Source organism: Martes martes (assembly GCF_963455335.1).
Source record: "Martes martes genome assembly, chromosome: 4".
Lineage (NCBI taxonomy): Eukaryota > Metazoa > Chordata > Mammalia > Carnivora > Mustelidae > Martes > Martes martes.
Genome location: NC_137891.1, coordinates 47,101,600 through 47,119,146, shown reverse-complemented (window position 1 = coordinate 47,119,146; position 17,547 = coordinate 47,101,600). Strand labels below are relative to the sequence as shown.

At 35.3% G+C, this 17,547-nt stretch overlaps 1 protein-coding gene across 1 annotated transcript in view; it reads right to left on the bottom strand.

The window, feature by feature from the left end:
• MMP16 (matrix metallopeptidase 16) overlaps window positions 1-17,547 on the bottom strand; it is a gene marked incomplete at both ends in the record, with an annotated part of 282,739 nt that overhangs the window by 18,133 nt on the left and 247,059 nt on the right. Inside the window, one exon of the mRNA XM_080800746.1 lies at window positions 16,810-16,948. Within this exon, the coding sequence (XP_080656872.1) occupies window positions 16,810-16,948 (139 nt within the window). The remainder of the gene's footprint in view (window positions 1-16,809; window positions 16,949-17,547) is intronic.

Below are 17,547 nucleotides of genomic sequence, written 5' to 3'. Positions count from 1 at the left end.
TAACAAGGTCACAGCAATAGTGGTGGAAGGAAGAAAATGGAGTCGTGACACGTTTTAGAGATGGCACTGAGAGACATTGCTTTCGGGCTGGCTGTGGAGAATTTAAAAAAAGATAGTGTCAAGGATAATCTTCAAGTTCTGACTTTTGTCAACAAGAGAATAATAATTATATAAAATAAGCCAAAGAAGACTGGGGTATATGGGCTGTAAGGGGTTCAAATTGAGAGTTTGAGATGTGAAGTAAGCAACTGGATATACGAGTTTGAAGATAACAGTTTGTAAGTTACAAGCATAAATATGGTATTTACTAATTTAGGATTTGAAGAAATTATCCAGGGAAGAATATACAGAGAAGATGAAGAGGAACCAGAATTGGGCTTCTAGAAATACACGGCCCTGAATGAGATCACAAGAGAAGAGGGAAGAGTAGGAAAATGCAAAGGACGCAGAAGAGGCGGGGAGGAAGAGTAAGTAAAGTAAAAGAAAACCTTAGAAGCCAAAAAGAGAGTGTTCGTAAATGGCTGTCTTTAATCCAAATAGCTCTTGGGAGCCAAGCAGTATATATAGCTACCTACTGGGATTTTCTACAAAGTTGATCCACAGGTTCAAATTTGAACTAATCGAAGGACCGTTCTTCTTGTTTTCCCTATTTAGGTAGATGGTCTGCTAATTTCTCAGTGCATCACATCTGAAACCTCCCTGTTTATTATGTTTCATATCTGATGGATCATTACATTCAACTGCTTTGATTTCTAAACTTTTCCTTAAACCTCTCGCCTGTAGTCAATTCTTATTGCCACTGATGTAGGTAAACTTCAGCTATCCCTTCTAAAGGTAATTATTTTGTTTACAAGCTCTGAAGTAGGTCCCACTATTCTCCATATCTTCTCTATATATTACCATCCAAGACTAGAGCCAGTCAAAATTCTGCAGAATTATGCATCATAGGTTAGGCAGATGAGCAGAGATGAACAAAGCCATTCATTTTTCTTTCTTGGGAATAAGAATGACCCAGGGAATATTGAGAGACATTCCCACTTAGCAGAGGGAAATGCCTATTCATTACATAGTATGAGGCTTGAAGAGCCATGATGGCCATAGGCAAGTGTACATTATGAGGATGTATAAATTGAGTAACCAGAGAGGGGAATTGAAAGAGAAAAGAGAATGCAGCAGAAGCAAAGAACAAAGGTACAAACAGGAGAGAGACCAGGAGGCTTTTTAGAGAAATGCAAGTGTAGCCAGTTCTTGAATGACTTTCTGTCACACACCCACCCCTAAGATCAATTAATCTGGTTGGATTTATTTTTCTTTTAACTAAGTAAGATTATTCAGTATTAATTTTTGGCCACCCAAACATCACACAAGGTATTATGTGCTTGAGCCCCAAGTCTGTTAGCCAGAGTCCTGAATCATTCTCTAGTTGAGGACAAGAATGCTATCTTCCATCCATGTGCCTTAAGGGCAACACTTTTGTTTTCTAGCTTACAGTATTTCAGTAACCTCCTTTCTTATCTCCCTGCCTTCAGTCCCACTTTTATCTGTCTTCCATAAAGTCATTAAAATAATCTCTCTAAAAGGCATACCTGATAAAGAGAGATAAGGAGAGATAAGAGATAAAATTATCTCTCTTTTGTTTAAAAATTTCATTGGTTTACCATTGCATTCAGCATAAAACGCAAACTCATCTACATGTCATCTCAAGGTTCTTCTCAATATGAGTCTCTTATTTCATCTACATCTTATTTATTTCCATTTCTGGAAAATGGGTTCTCTTTCAGAACTTAGCTTAACATCATTTCTCTGGAAAGCAGTTCCTATATGAATAAGGTGGGCCTCTTACATTGCCAGAGGATGTAGTCTTCTCCTTTACCGTATTACTTAGTACACTTTTAGTACATATAACTTAGTACTTTAATGGATCACAAGCCTGCCACCTGCTCTAGCCTGTGAGCAACTTGAGGACAAACACTGTGTCTAACACCTTATATATAATGCCTAGAAAGTAGTAGGTACTTAATAAATGGTTATTAATTCAAAGACCTATGTTTAATATTACATGAATAACCAAATAGAAGATCAAAACAAAAATGGAAAGGCTACATAAACAACATTGTAGGCCTTAGTCTTGAATCTTGTTAGTAGAGCAGAAAAAAATGAGTCTTATAACCAGTAACAAGTCAGAAAAAATAAAAAAGCATGTCCCAGTATTAGGTTGGAGGGTCATTTAAATAATTATATTTAACTGTGTATTGGGAAATACTACCATAAAAATATATCCTGAGCCATTGTTTAATCTGAATATTTTATAAAGAAAAAAACACCCCAAGGGCCCAGATCACTTCCTTGCCAGAGTTACTAAGATGGAAAATCCAGACAGCTGTTTCCCAACTTGCTCTTTATTTTAGTCATATCTCTATAGCATTTAAAATAGAGAGTCTTTAAAACAATACAATAAAAAGAAAGTCCTGTTCTATGCTAGCCTCTGCCTTAGTGACTATTGCATTCTTTCCTTTCATCTCGGTTTTATTTAGGAAAGAATAATACAGTTCCAGTGCCTTCCATGCTTGGTATTTAGAGTACACCTGTTATCTGCCAAACTCAGTTGGTTATGTCTTCTTTTAAGCAGCAACATTCTATTATGCTTTAGAATACTTCTGTTTGCAGTTACTTATCTCCATCCTATCCATGAAATTTTCTTCATACTCTTTCCAGGCCTTGTACAGTGATATCACTAGGCTCACAGATACCCAGGATGCCCTGGTGCATGTAGAATGAGAGTATGTTCATAGAACCTGAGTTTATGTTCCCAGGCTATCTCAGAAGGGAATAATGTGTGAAAAAAAAAAGAAAAAGAATTATAGTTCTTCCAGGAAATTCTTGTTTAAAAAGAAAAAAGAAAAAAAAAACTTAAAAAAAATGTATTTCAGAAGTACTTCCCTATACTGTTGGTCAAGAGTTTTCAGTCAATAAAAAGGAGAAACAATGAGTCTCTCAATTTTTAATAATCAAGGCCACTGTATAAAAGATTAGCATTCAATTAGCATTTTCCCCCCTGTTAGGAACATACAGCAGGAGATTCCCCCCCTCCCCTTTTTAATGCACTTATAGTCCCTTCAAAAAAGAAAGCAAAACAGAAAACTCATCAGCAAACATTTCTTATAGAGTTATACAATGAGATCCCGCGGTTATACACAAAAAAATTATACACAAAAAAGTTATACCCAAAAAATACACACACAAAAAAATTATACACACAAAAAATTAAATAATTAAAAAAAATTATTAACACACAAAAAACCAACACCTTGCCTGCTGAGTATTTGTGGCTTAGAATTCAAGAAAATAACTCAACAGTGATTATGAGTTATAATTTAAATTTCCAGTTGCTTATTAATAAACACCTAATTAATACAATTATACAACTCCCTTTGTATCTTGGTAAGATTTTCACATGACAAAGTTGAAGTAACTTTGTTTCTCTTGTTAACAGTTTTGATTAAGTATGTGAGACTCATATGCAATTTTTTTTCTTTTAACATTGGAGAGGTAGATTTTTAACTACCTTACCATCAATGGTCTGATTCTCAAGGAAAATATTGCCTCTTTGGCATAATGAAGGCATTTATTGGATTTCCTATGAGGTTCACACATTCTGGAGCAAGAGGAAAGAACTGGTCCTTACTGACATTGTACTTGGCAGAATGCAGAGGAAAATATCAACAAGTCTGAGTTAAAAGACAGAGAAGCTTTATAAATAAAAAGAATAACCTCAAAGAATGTTTACAGTTGGAGACAACTTTACAGACCATCTATTCCAGTAATTCACCAATGAGATCCATCCATCCATCCATCCATCCATCCATCCAATGTCTGTTTATTAAGAGCCTCTTATAGCCAGTCACTGAGCTAGGAGCTGTAGATACCAATGAAAGAAACACACAGATTCTTACTCTTATAAAGCTGATGGAGCAGCAGAGGAAACAGGCACTAAGCAAATAAGCCCTTGAAGAATTCTTAAATTATATGCTTATTCCTACAAGGAAAACTGCATTGTCTAATGACTTTTTAAAATTCTTACCAAGCTAAGATTCGTACCTTCTTTTCTAACACCCTTGAACTGGCTCATTGTTACTAATGGGGAAGGGCACTTTATTGTTCACATGTACTAGATCAGAAAAATGATTGAGAATCCAGCCCAACACCTTTATTTTACAGGCCCAAAAGGGAAGTGATGTACTTAAAAGCACACAACCAATTTCTAATATATTTGCACTACAGTCCGTGTATTTTGATTCAGTGCTCAACTTGCTATTCCAAACTGAGTCTCTCAAGAGAACACATTTATGCTCTGTCGGACTTTCAGAATTGGTGATGATTTTCTGCTTCCTTCCTGCTTTATCAGGTAATCATTCCATATTTATTATTGGAAGTGTTTATTAATTAATCCACTGTATTCTTCTCATGGCTTGTTCATTGCATCCTCAGTAATCAGATACCTTTTATAATTTATTAACTAAAAAAAATTTTTAGTTATATTTTTTTGTCTTATGGAGGCCACAAAACTCTATTTACACATTTATATTTTGTATCTTCTATTACAACATTGGTTAGTAAACTAGAGCCACCAGCTGTTGCCTGTTTTTGTAAATAAAATTTTATCAGAATGCAGTCACATCTATTTATTACATATGGTCTAGTCTGCTTTCATCCTACAATGGCAGAGTTTAGTAGTTATGATTGAAAACCATATGATCCACAAAGCCAAACATATTTGCTATGTGTCCTTTTACATTCAAGATTAGAACATTAGTTCCTTAAAGGCTAGGTTTTCGTCATATAAAAGAAGGCTACATTTAGATTACTTAACAACTATTGTTTATTGGGCTAATTATTATTCAACATTGACATATTCTTAAAGAACACTTAAGGGATTTCAAAAAAAGTAATAAAGAATTAATAGTTTCTGTATTAGAATCTATGATTTAGTGGACCATTCAACACCCTTGAAAGCAGATAGAACTAAGGGGTGACAGCTCTCCCAATTATTAGCTGTGGCAAGTAGCTAAATCTGAATCTTCCTTTCCTATTTTGTACATTAGATACTAACACTTTTCATTTAGACACCTGGAAATAATGAGATATCAAGTGTATAATATATCCGTACTAAGATCATGGTATCCAGTACATGGGAGTTATTATTTTTATATAATGGAATATTCCACTGTTCAAATTTGCTTGATACCAATTCAAATAAATAATATCAATAATAAGTGATTAAGTATACTGATCTATGTTAGTGCCAATTATTTGAATTAAGTGCTAATTTCCATATTGTTTATAGGCTGGTTATTCAAGAAATTTGAACAAATGCCCAACTATGGGGATTGTACAGCTTTTTATTACCAGCATTTATTTTGTCAGGCTCTACAACATCATTTAGTGAGAGAGTTTTGAATACTTCCACAAATGTGGCAGCCATTGACTCGGCAGCTTATTAGACTTCTCTTCAAGAAAGAACTGGCCTATTTATCAACTGAATGCCTTCAGATCTGATAATTGGGCCAAGAAGTCAGCTAAGTGCTTTGGGATGGGCCAAAGCCATGATCTTTTTGGGCATTGTCCAGCCAATGACTGAGCATGGCACATCCTAAATCCTGGCCATTTTTTCTGCCCTACATTGTAACCGTCCCTCAGAATAATATACTACTTAACCTATAACTTCAACTAATGAGGAGTTGTACTGGTCATGCAAGCATGCTTAAAGATGACCTTGAGAAAAACATCTACTAGCAGAGGCCTCTGATGGAGGGGATGATACACGTCCTTGAAGCCGAACAGCTAGGAACACCTGGCCGGCTCATGGGGGAACATTGCCCTGCTTCCCTTTTTGTCTCTCCTACCTCAGAGAAAGCTACCCACTAAGGTAATCCATTTAAGTGCGTTTGCACAACTATGAATACCATGCTGCTGGACCAGACACACCCTACTCCTCTTGTTTACTTCGTTTACCTCTAAAACTTGTGACCAACATATGACTCACATTCCTCCTTGTTTACCTACTAGACATATGGCTAATGTATAACCTTCTTCTCCTTTGTTTTCTTGTATCTAATAAATACTGGATTGAGGTGTTGTTTGGTGCGACAGTCCTTCCAGCTGTGATCCCCTGCTCCCATTCTCTTACAGCTGACTTGTTTGTGCCTCATTCTTCTCCCGTGTGCTGTTAGGAAAGCCGCACTACGTGAGACTCCTCTAACAGGCAGTCTTTGCTCTAGAGCTCTGTTTTGGTTTGCCAAGACACTGTCACATCTACAACATAGTCCAAGGCTTTCCAGGCCAGTCATGCCTTTTCTCTCTTTGCTTTTTAGAGGCTTACTTCTCTCCTCATAATTTTATTTTGGTGTTTGCTTCCCAGTGAACTCAAACCTAACACAGTAAATAAAAGGATATGATAAAAGTTTTTGAAAATGAGAAAAAAATTAGACACAAGATTTACTGATGGGAAAATACTGTAGTTTAAAATGTGATGCTACGGTGAGTGCTGTGAAGTGTGTAAACCTGGTGATTCACAGACCTGTACCCCTGGGGCTAATAATACATTATATGTTTATAAAAAAATAAGAAAAATTAAAAAAAATTAAAAACAAAATGTGAATAAAAACAGACATAGTAAAAACATGGAATTTTTGAATTGTTATAAATAAGTAGAGGCAAATGATCAAGGAAGATTTTCAAATACATGTTTGGTCCCTTGGTTTAGATGATTACTCATGCCAATATATAATATAAGCACTAATATTAAAATTCTCTGAATATTTATAATTCAAGAAAATAGCACAGTTCACATGTTATGAATCTATTTTTGTGTGTATCAAGGGCACTGAATGTAGATTCCTTAATCTAGTGTAGCTTTTTAGTAATAAATTTTCCATTACCTCCTATAGGGTAATAAGGAATCACTGCATTCATTTATTTATAGTAAAAGATCTTTTAGGTTATCTATTGCACTATGTAAGCTACCTCAAATGAACTTCATTAGCACACCCTAAACCTCTTAAGAGTGAAGATTTGCAAGAAGCAAAAGGAAATTGCTGATTTATAGGAGTATTTGAAATAAAAGTATAATGCAAGTTATATAAATAATTTTTAACCAGTTATTTTCTTTGCCACTTTCCAGTGTCACATATTTTAGACATCTTTTTTTGATATACATCTTTTATTCTTCTTATTCCTAAACTTTATTACCCTGCTCTTTAACATCCTAGATATTTTGCTTCCAATTCCATAAATGATTTTTGCCTCTTGAAACGAAACTGTCAAACAGGATAAGTACCACTTAAAGTTATTAAATTATAGAAACAATATAAATTTTGAGACCTTTTGACTACTTGACTTTGACTGTTACTGATTTTGACAACACTGGAAAGTTCATTTTAAAAATTATTTTCAGTTCTTGAGAATTGCACCAATTCAATTTTCAATATTGATTTTTGATATTATTATCTCATAACCATTCAGCCTGAACATGGCTAGTAACTGAGAGTATAAACATCTGGGTTGATTGTGCTTATAAAATGTTACTCTATTATATTTGATTTACCTGAGTGATGTTAAAATAGCTGACTAGCTAAAATTGTATGGCTTCTATATAGGCTTCACACTCAAATATAAGCAGCTACACTGAGAGGAACCTTGATTAGTAAAGGGAGATATTATATACTTGCTTCTTAAAAATAATACACACACATATACATATGTGAGACAGAATGAAAAAATTCCTTAAAATATTTATCCACTTATTTACACCTTTATTATACAAAAATTTGAAGGCTCTTAAAGGAAAAATATGTGGTAACATAGTACAATATAACTAAAAATTAGACAAAAAATAAGAGTAGGGAAATTAGAATAGAATAAAAATAAAATAGATAAGCAATATAAAATAAAAATGATGAAATTATTTCAAGTGCAAGCATCAGCCTATATTTTATAGTCATTCCAATATAAATACTTATTAGAGAATACATTTACAATCATTATAAGCAGTAAATTCTAAGATTAAATTGAAATTATGCTTTAAATATATTTTCAGTAAATAGATTATATTAAGATATAGTTAGTTTCTCATACTACTATTCTCAATGATACTAGAAATGTAGCCAAGAAGAGAGGCTGCTGGTAATGAGACATCTCTGCTATATGGGGACCCTCTGCTTAATTATCACAGAGCTCAAATAAGGGGCTGAAACCAGCACAGTGTTAATTTGGATGCTCATAATTAACATGCTGTAGAATAATGCAGGAGTAAAATTTTACTACCCATAGTCACCAGTATATTAAATTTATGATATAGTTACTTAAACTATTACAACATAAACTGATGTTCTTAGTAAAGCTGTTTTTTAGTAAAGTTGTACTGTCGTACCATTAACATGCAATAAATAGCACCTATTTCGGTATATACTATGATAAGTTTTCACATATGTATGTGTTTGTCAAAATATCAGTATATCAAAATAATAAACATATGCATCACCCTAATTTCTCATGCTCCTTTGTGTTCCCTCCTGCTCAATTCTCACCTGCCTTCAGGCAACTTTCTGTCACTATACATCAGTTTGCATTTCTTAAGAGTTTAATATGAATACTCTTTTTTGTCTGAATTCTTTTACTGAGCATAATTACTTTGAGGTTCATCCATGTTGTAGTGTAAATTAGTAATTCATCCTTTTTATTGCTAAGTAGCATTTCATTATATGGATATAATGATCCATTCACCAGTTGAGGATATTAGAATTACTTCTGATTTGGGATGATTACAGATATATCTGTTTGGAATATTTCTGTAGACCTTTTTGGACAAATGTTCTCATTTGTCTTGGGAAAATACCTACGAGTGCAATGGCTGCATCACCCAGTAACTGTGTATTCAACTTTTAAAGGAACTGTCAACACTTTGCATGATCAGTGTTTTCAATTTTAGCCGTTCTATTAAGTATGCAGTAGTATCTGATTGTGTGTGTGTGTGTGTGTGTGTGTGTGTGTGTGTGTGTGTGTTGTGTGAGTGTTTTAAGATTTTATTTATTTGAGAGAAAGAGAGCGCACAAGTGGGGTTGGGGTAGGAAGAGGGAGATAATCCCAAGTAGATGCCACACGGAGTGAAGAGCTCCATGTGGGGCTTAATCTCATGACCCTGAGATCATGACCTGAGCCAAAACCAAGAGCTGGACCCTTAACTGACTGAGCCACCCAGGTGCCCCCTCATGGTGGTTTTAATTTACATTTCCCTAATGATTAATACTGGTAAGCATCTTTTTGTGTGGTTATTTACTATCCATATATCAACCCTGGTAAAGTTGCTATTTAAATCCTTTGCTCATTTTTATTCAGTTGCTTCTTTTCTTTTTTGGTTTTGAGAATTCTTTATCTCTTCTGGATGCAAACCCTTCATCATATATATGGTTTGCATATACCTAGTGTATGGCATATCTTTTTATTAAAAGTATCTTTGAAGAGCAGACAATTTTAACTTTGATAAAGTTCAATTCATCGATTTTTTTATGGATTGTGATTCTGAAATCAAACATAAGAAATTTTGCCTACACCAAAGTCACATATACTTGCCTCTTATTTTTTTTTTTTCTAGTTTTATAGTTAAAACTCCTACTTAGGTTAGGACCATTTAATTTCTGTGTATGGTACAAAGTTTGGATTAGACTTTATTTATATTTGTATATGGCTATCCCATGGTTTCAGCATCATTTGTTGAAAAGATTATCTTTTCTCCACTGAATTTCCTTTGTACCTTTATCAGAATTATTTTTCCATCTTTTTTAGTCTTTCTGGAGTCTGTATTCTGTTACACTGATTTTTGTTAATCTTTACGACAATGCCACATTGTTTTCATTCCTGAGCTTTAAAATAAGACTTAAACTCAATCAGTGTTTTAGAAATGGTTTCGTCTATACTAGATCTTTTCCATTGCACACGAATTTTATAATCAGCATGATTAAATTACTACAAAAAGACTTGTGGGGATTTGATTGGTATTGCACTTAATGTACAGACAAATTTGGTGAGTGTTGTAATAATATTGAGTTTTCCAAATCACTAATGAGACATATTTGTTCATTTATTTGTCTTCTTTCCTTCATTTAGCAAATTTTGCATTTTCAGTGTAGAGGTCATTCATGTACCTTTTGGACTGATCTCTAAGTATTTAATATTTTTGATGCTACTGTAATTTTTTAAAATGTTTGATTCTTGACTATTCCTTGCTACTATGTGATGGGAGACAATTCTCGATAAAGTCACTTGATTTTCAGCATGCCTGATGAACAGAGGCAACGACCGCCTTTGTTTTGGACTACATTTTGAAAGATATTTATATAGCAACAATCGGGTTATAGAGTGTGTCTCCTCCACAGCTAAGGAAAAAGATGTGCTTATTGTCCAGTATAATAAAGAAAACGTCTCCCTTTGAGATAAAATTTAAACAAGCTGGGCACCTGGATGGCTCAGTAGGTTAAGCAGCTGCCTTCGGCTCAGGTCATGATCCTAGGGTCCTGAGATCGAGCCCCACATCGGGCTCCCTGCTCCATGGGGAGCCTGCTTCTCTCTCTCCCTCTGCCTAATGTTCCACCTGCTTGTATTCTCTCTTTCTCTCTGTCAAATAAATAAATAACATCTTTAAAAAAAATTAAACAAGCTTACTGCTCATTATGAAATATTTGGGTTCTCTAAGCTTGTGGTTCCTCTCCTGCAATGCAACTGATTACATGTACAGGATTCACCTGGACCTCTTCACATTACCCTTTGAGAATCAGGGGCTCAGGGGACTCATACAAATGGCTAATACTCTAGCTACTGCCTTTGTCTCTGTCTTCTTCTCTAACTTGGAAATCTTGTTTTTCTGCCAACATCCATGAAAGTGAGGCAGGCTAACATGTTAGCTTACAAACAGGGTAAAATCTCAGACGTTCACAGTTTTTGAAAATATAGAGAAATACAATTACTTTTTGTGTAATGGTCTTACATCCTGCAACCTTGCTAAATTCATTTGTTCATTAGAAATAATGCATTGACTGCATCTAATTTTCAACATGGACAGTCGTATTATATGTGAATATAGTTTTATTTATTATATATCTTACCTCATTATGCTACATAAAATCTCCAGTACAATAATAAATAAAATTGATATGTGACATCTTGTCTGTCCCCAAGCTTATGGACGAGGTCCCTGCTGTGAATTTGACCTCATTGGGTGAATATTTTTGTACCTTAGAAATATTCTTGAGCTTTGTCCTAGGACTGATACTTGGAAACAATTTGAATGCTTCAGTCTTTGAAGATTTTTTTTTAAGGTAGGAGTGGAATATTCTAGATAATCACTCCCACTACTTAAGTAAGACCCTTTTCGGTGTTCTATCCAATGGCCATGGAGAGGTAGCAGGTAGAAATAAGTACTGTTAGTGCTGTGTGTCAGGAACTGTTCTATTTCATCCTATTAAGTGATTCTTACTCTATACATCAGTAGTTTCCCTACATACATATGCTTACCAATTCTTCCTCCCATACTTTAGGGGATTCCTCTGCTAATTTCTGTGTCTGCACTATGCAGCTCTCTCCTCTGCATTGTTTTTTGTTCCGTGCACTGCAGCTACCTTGTTATCCCTTGACTCTCAGTTCTGTTCCTCTCAACTGAGACAGTCTTCTGAACACCACCTGGATTCTCTTATCTTCATCCATAGCCTGGAAAGTTTCCCAAAACAGGAAACTGGGATAATTTCCAGGCTCATTTCGCTTTGTTTCCTGACTCTCAGGTTTACTACCCTTTGTTTCTTGCTGTCTGCTGTCATGAAAATCATGGTTTTATATACTTTCTCCAGTTGTTGGTAGATTTAGGTGGGAGTATAAATTTGATCCCTATTATTACATTTTGGCTGTAAGTAGAGGATACATCAATATATTTTGATATACTATATTTTAACATACTGAAAAGCAATAAGATTCTGTTAAGAATGTAGAACTGATCACAATTATAGAGGACAAGTTGCTTACGTTTTCATATTTTCATAATTTATGTATTGACTACTCCCACTCCATATGACATATATGTACACATATAACTTCACCTAAACTTTTAAAAATTGTATAAATTATACCAAAATATTAACTTCTGATCAGATCTATGGCTTTCTATTTTTCTTAAGATATTTATAAAGATTCATTTGAATATAACATATTATGCCTATTTTTATATTACTAAGATAGTATTTAGACTTTATAATTGAACACTCATTTTTACTTATATTGAAATCCATACCTTCAGATTTTTAGGGAAGATGAAAATAAGGCTAATACTGAGTACATTTAGGAAATGCATGATTAAATAAGTTTATATCCCAACACGGACTTTAGTTCAACAGGATGAATAAAAGGCAATGCTACTTGAGTACAAGTACTATTGCATAGTATAGATGAGAAGAAGAGAAGAAACATAAAGGAAAAGAAGGGAAAGACAAAGAGAAAGAAATTGAAGGTAAATAAGGCCAAGCGAAAAGCAACCTAAAGAAGAGTAATGTTTAAGTCCGTTAGTAGCAAAGGTCCAGTATGGCCAGGACAGACTAACTTTGATAGGGCTGTGAATATGGATACAAATCAGAGCTGGAACTTTATTCTTTATTCATTCAGTAAATCTTTGTTTAGTGTTTACTATATTGCAGGTATTATTTAAAACAGAGGGCAGCAAACTATGACCAATACCTATTTTGTACAGCCTATGATCTAAGAAGAATTCTTACATTTTTAAAGGTTAAAAAAAAAAAGGATATGTAATAGAGATGGTATGGGCTGCAAAGCTTAAAATATTTGCTATTTAGTCATTAACTGAAAAAGTCTGTCAATCCCTGGTTAAAGATATGGGGAATACAGCAGTATAAAAGAAAAAGAACAAAGGAGAAAAGATCTTGCACTTATGGGGCTGATATTCTAGTAAGAGGAATACAGATAAGCAATAAATAAGTGAAATATATAGTTTTGAGATGGTATGTAGATAATTAGAATAGGAAGGGGAAATTGGACTGCTAGAGATGTGGTTTAGACTATCTTATGGCCCATAGAGCAAATGAGGGGATAGTCTTAGGATGAGGAATGATTTGATACCTCAGAAACGCTGTACTTTTGAGGTGAGAAAGGTCATAAATAGATGGTGGCAAGCTGAGATGGTCATTTTGATTGTGATTGTTGTGGTGGGGGTAGCAAAGGCAGTGGTATATAAAGTCCAGCGTTCTGAAGCTCTTAACTCTCCTGCCAGTGGTAAGGTGGATATTAAGGAAGGGGTGGTCTTATTGGGTTACCCAGCTTCTGGCTCCCTCTAGAAAAGCAAAGATATTTGGAACAGGCGATCTGCATATTCACGGCTGGGTTTGGAGAAGGTTTACTCGAAAGAACTGTGGAGAGAGAAGTGGAGGAAGGAAGTACAACAGCCCGGTCCTTGGAATGACAAGAGTTCTAAGATCAGGCATTTCCTGATACTGGCAGTATATCAGAAGAGACCACTGACAAGCACAGTGTTCCAGAATTTGAATAAATATGTGGTAAGAAACAAAATTATTCCTATTGCTAGCATCATAACGTAAGAAACACCATACTGAGTTAAATCATATTCACCCATATTGTTTTTATTAAAATGTTTGTTAAGCACCTACTATGCACTAGCACTGTTCTAAGAACTGAAAATACAGTAGTGTGCAAGAAAATATGGATAAATCTCATGAAATTTACATTTTTTTTTATTTTTTTTTTTAAAGATTTTATTTATTTATTTGTCAGAGAGAGTGAGCACAGGCAGACAGAGAGGCAGGCAGAGGCAGAGGGAGAAGCAGGCTCCCTGCTGAGCAAGGAGCCCGATGTGGGACTCGATCCCAGGACGCTGGGATCATGACCTGAGCCGAAGGCAGCCGCTTAACCAACTGAGCCACCCAGGCGTCCCTCATGAAATTTACATTTGAATGTTGTAGGTAACTTCAGATTTTCCCATGTGCTGTCCTGGAAGTTGTGGATTCCATGGGCAAGTTGGAAGGTACTACTTTAAAGAGGAGGGACAGAGGGACATTCTGAGGTGGTACCTTTTCCGCTGGCTGTTGAAAAATCAAAAGGAGCTTGCCCATTCCACAAGTGAATGGGTGAGATGAAGCAAAATGAATAAAAGTAAGAAGTCCCTAAGGCAGTAAAGAGCTGTCAGAACACTGATTTATGACTATGGCAGTTTCTGCTCAGGCAGTTTTGTCAGAGAGCACTAAGGATCCTGTGGAGACAATGCCTCCTGGGATGGCCTTCAAGCTGAAAGCTACCTTGGGCTTATTCTTGTTTATTCTTCCTTTGTTTCTGTTGCTACTGTTCATAGGACCAACGAAGATTGGTATGCCCCTAAGATTCAGAACCTTTACATGGTGTCCTTTCTTTGTCCACAGTGGTACAATGCATGTCCACTTCATTTATATGCTTATTTTAGATAGCAGGAGGGCAATAAATTACCAATAACCATACTAGTAATAGCAGTAGCTGAGATTTATTGAAAACTTGTATGTGCCAAACACCTCACATGTAGTAATTTATTTAGTCCTCAAGCTAATCCTGAGATAGGGAGTAATACTAATCCCATTTTTCCAGATGGAGAAACTGAGACAAAGAGAATTAAATGATTTGTCCGGTTCATACAGCTATTAAGTGTTCAAAACTGGCAGTATGGTGGCAGAATCCTCATGTGCTTAAAACTAATGTACTATACCCCTTCTTTCCTCCAGAAACAATTTGTGAAGAGAAAATAAATCCCAGGTATACACTTTCATTTTATATGGATAGTTTGTATCTCACCTAAAATATTACAAGTGTTGGGACGCCTGGGTGGCTCAGTTGGTTAAGTGACTGCCTTCGGCTCAGGTCATGATTCCAGCATCCTGGGATCGAGTCCCACATCCAGCTCTCTGCTTGGTGGGGAGCCTGCTTCTCCCTCTGCCTCTGCCTGCTACTCTGTCTGCCTGTGCTCTCTCTCTCTCTCTAACCAATAAATAAATAAAATCTTAAAAAAAAAATATTACAAGTGTTTCTTATACTCTACATTTTCATTATCCTCATCATTACTATAAATTCATTTAGTTTGAAGTTGGAACAATTGCTTTTTTGAGGTGTTAAGATCCCCTTTTTCTTTCCTTCTACCTCCATGCCTGTTTAAACTTCTTTTCAGCTCTTTAGGCTCTTGGCTAATACATTGATTCAATCAGTCACTCATTTAGTCAATCAATCAATTGATATGTTCTGCACTCTAGTTCTTCTCAGTTTCAGTTCAGATATTTTTGTTTGTTTCAAGTTTTTATTTAAATCCTAGTTAGTTAATATATGGTATAATACTGGTTTCAGGAGTAAAATTTAGTGATTCATCACTTACATGTAACACCCGGAGTTCATCACAAGTTCTCTCCTTAATGCCCATCACCCATTTAGCCCATTCCCTCCCTCCATCAACCCTCAGTTACAAGTCAATCCCTGGTTTAAGACATGGGAAATATAACAGCATTTCCTCTCGCCACCCCCTTCCCCTATATTTATGTTTTGTGTCTTAAATTTGTTTTTATATGATGGACTTATTTCACTTAGCATAATATACTCTGGCTCCATCCACATCATTGCAAATGGCAAGATGCAGTCAATATTTTTGTATCCTTGAGTAAATACCTTTGGGTAAATACCAATTGCTGGGTTGTAGGAGAGTTCTATCATATCTTTTCCTCACAATTCTGTCAATCTTCCAACTCAATCTCTTTCTTTTCCCTGCGTTTCCCCCCACAGGTTTATGACTTACTGTTTAGAAGCCAATTTTAAGGATGGAATACCAGACACTTGACTAAGTTCACTTTTTAAAAAAATGTATTTTATTTATTTATTAGAGAGAGAGAGAGAGAGTGTGAAAGCACAAGAAGGGGGAGGGACAGAAGGAAAGGGAGAGGGAGAAGACGACTCCCTGCTGAGAACGGAGCCCAACATGGGGCTCAATCCCAGGACTGTGAGAGCATGACCTTAGCTGAAGTCAGCCACTTAACAGACACCCAGATGCCCAGATAAGTTCATGTTACCACGTAATCTTACTTTTGCATGCCAGACAGTTAGTATTTGTGCAATTAAAATGTGTCACTTAGATAAATAACAACTAATAAATTTTACCTGGTGAAATTAATTGGGTGAATTTTTTTCCCACTCATGAATTTTCCTCACCTTTATGAGCAATTTCTTAGTTTACTGGAAACTAACAAACTTACTAAATCAAGTAAAGCTTAAGAGATTATACCATATATGAAAATAAGAAGTAATGTAGGTTTCATTTTATAAAAAATAGCAAGTAACTCCAAATACTCTTTAAAAAAACTCAAAAACCTTTAGTTAGTGGGAAAATGACTTTTTATTACCAATTCATTCATTCATTTCATTTCTTTTGGTATTTTAAGCCAAATCTAAAAAATTCTAAGAAATCACACAATGCCTTCTAAATTTGACTTATATATGAGAATGCCATATAAGAAAACATAAATTAGAGAGTTAAACATTATCACTGATTTTACTTCATTTATATTTATTTTTTTCCCTTTTCATTTATATTTCTAGTCAACACGTACAGTTCATTTCAGAAGCTCAATTAGCTACCTAACTTCACTGAACAGGTTTTATTTATTCATCTCTATGTGTGCTACAGAGCCCTGGACAAAATGACCAAAATACAACAGATCAAGACATGGGAAAATTCCTTACCTTTAAAGAAGACAAAATTCCCATCACTGTTTTCATAAACTGCATCGATACTAGGAGGCAAGCCCCGCCAGAAGTAAGTAATTTGCATGGGGTATCCATCCATCACCCTGTTGTTTCTCACTCGCCAAAACCACTGGTCCTGCAAACCAAGCAAAAGCATCTCTCAACAAACATGCAGGCCTCCATCGCATTTCCCTGTGCAAAGGTGTAACCCTTCTAAAACTAAACTAGTGTCATTTTTACTGTCTCAAATCAAAAACATCAAAGAAACAGCTAATCAACTTGCTTACAGTGATGACAGTTGTTTTTGTAGCTAACCTTCCAATCTCTAATCCATACAATGTGATTAAAAGATAATGTAAAAATATTTAACTTCAACATTTTACATTATCTCCAGGGCTTTTAGATGGAAAAAACAGAAGTAGTACAGACAAGTCCCTGCCAGATTTGTGGATTAAGTCAGTATTCCTGAATAAGAGAGCAACATATGGACATGTATATATTTACAGACACAAACTTAAAATGTTAGGGATGGAATAAAGAGGCCATCTCTCCTGCTATGCCCACATTATACCCATCGTCCCCTGTAATTGTAAGTAGTGTCCTCTTTCACCCTCAAATATGTTTTGGTTTGGATGATAAATTATATGGTCACCCTAAATGAACAAATTTATCTTGAAAAAAAATTATCAAAGTGATTCCAGTCTGCGTCAACTGCCTCCCCAATATGCTCTCACA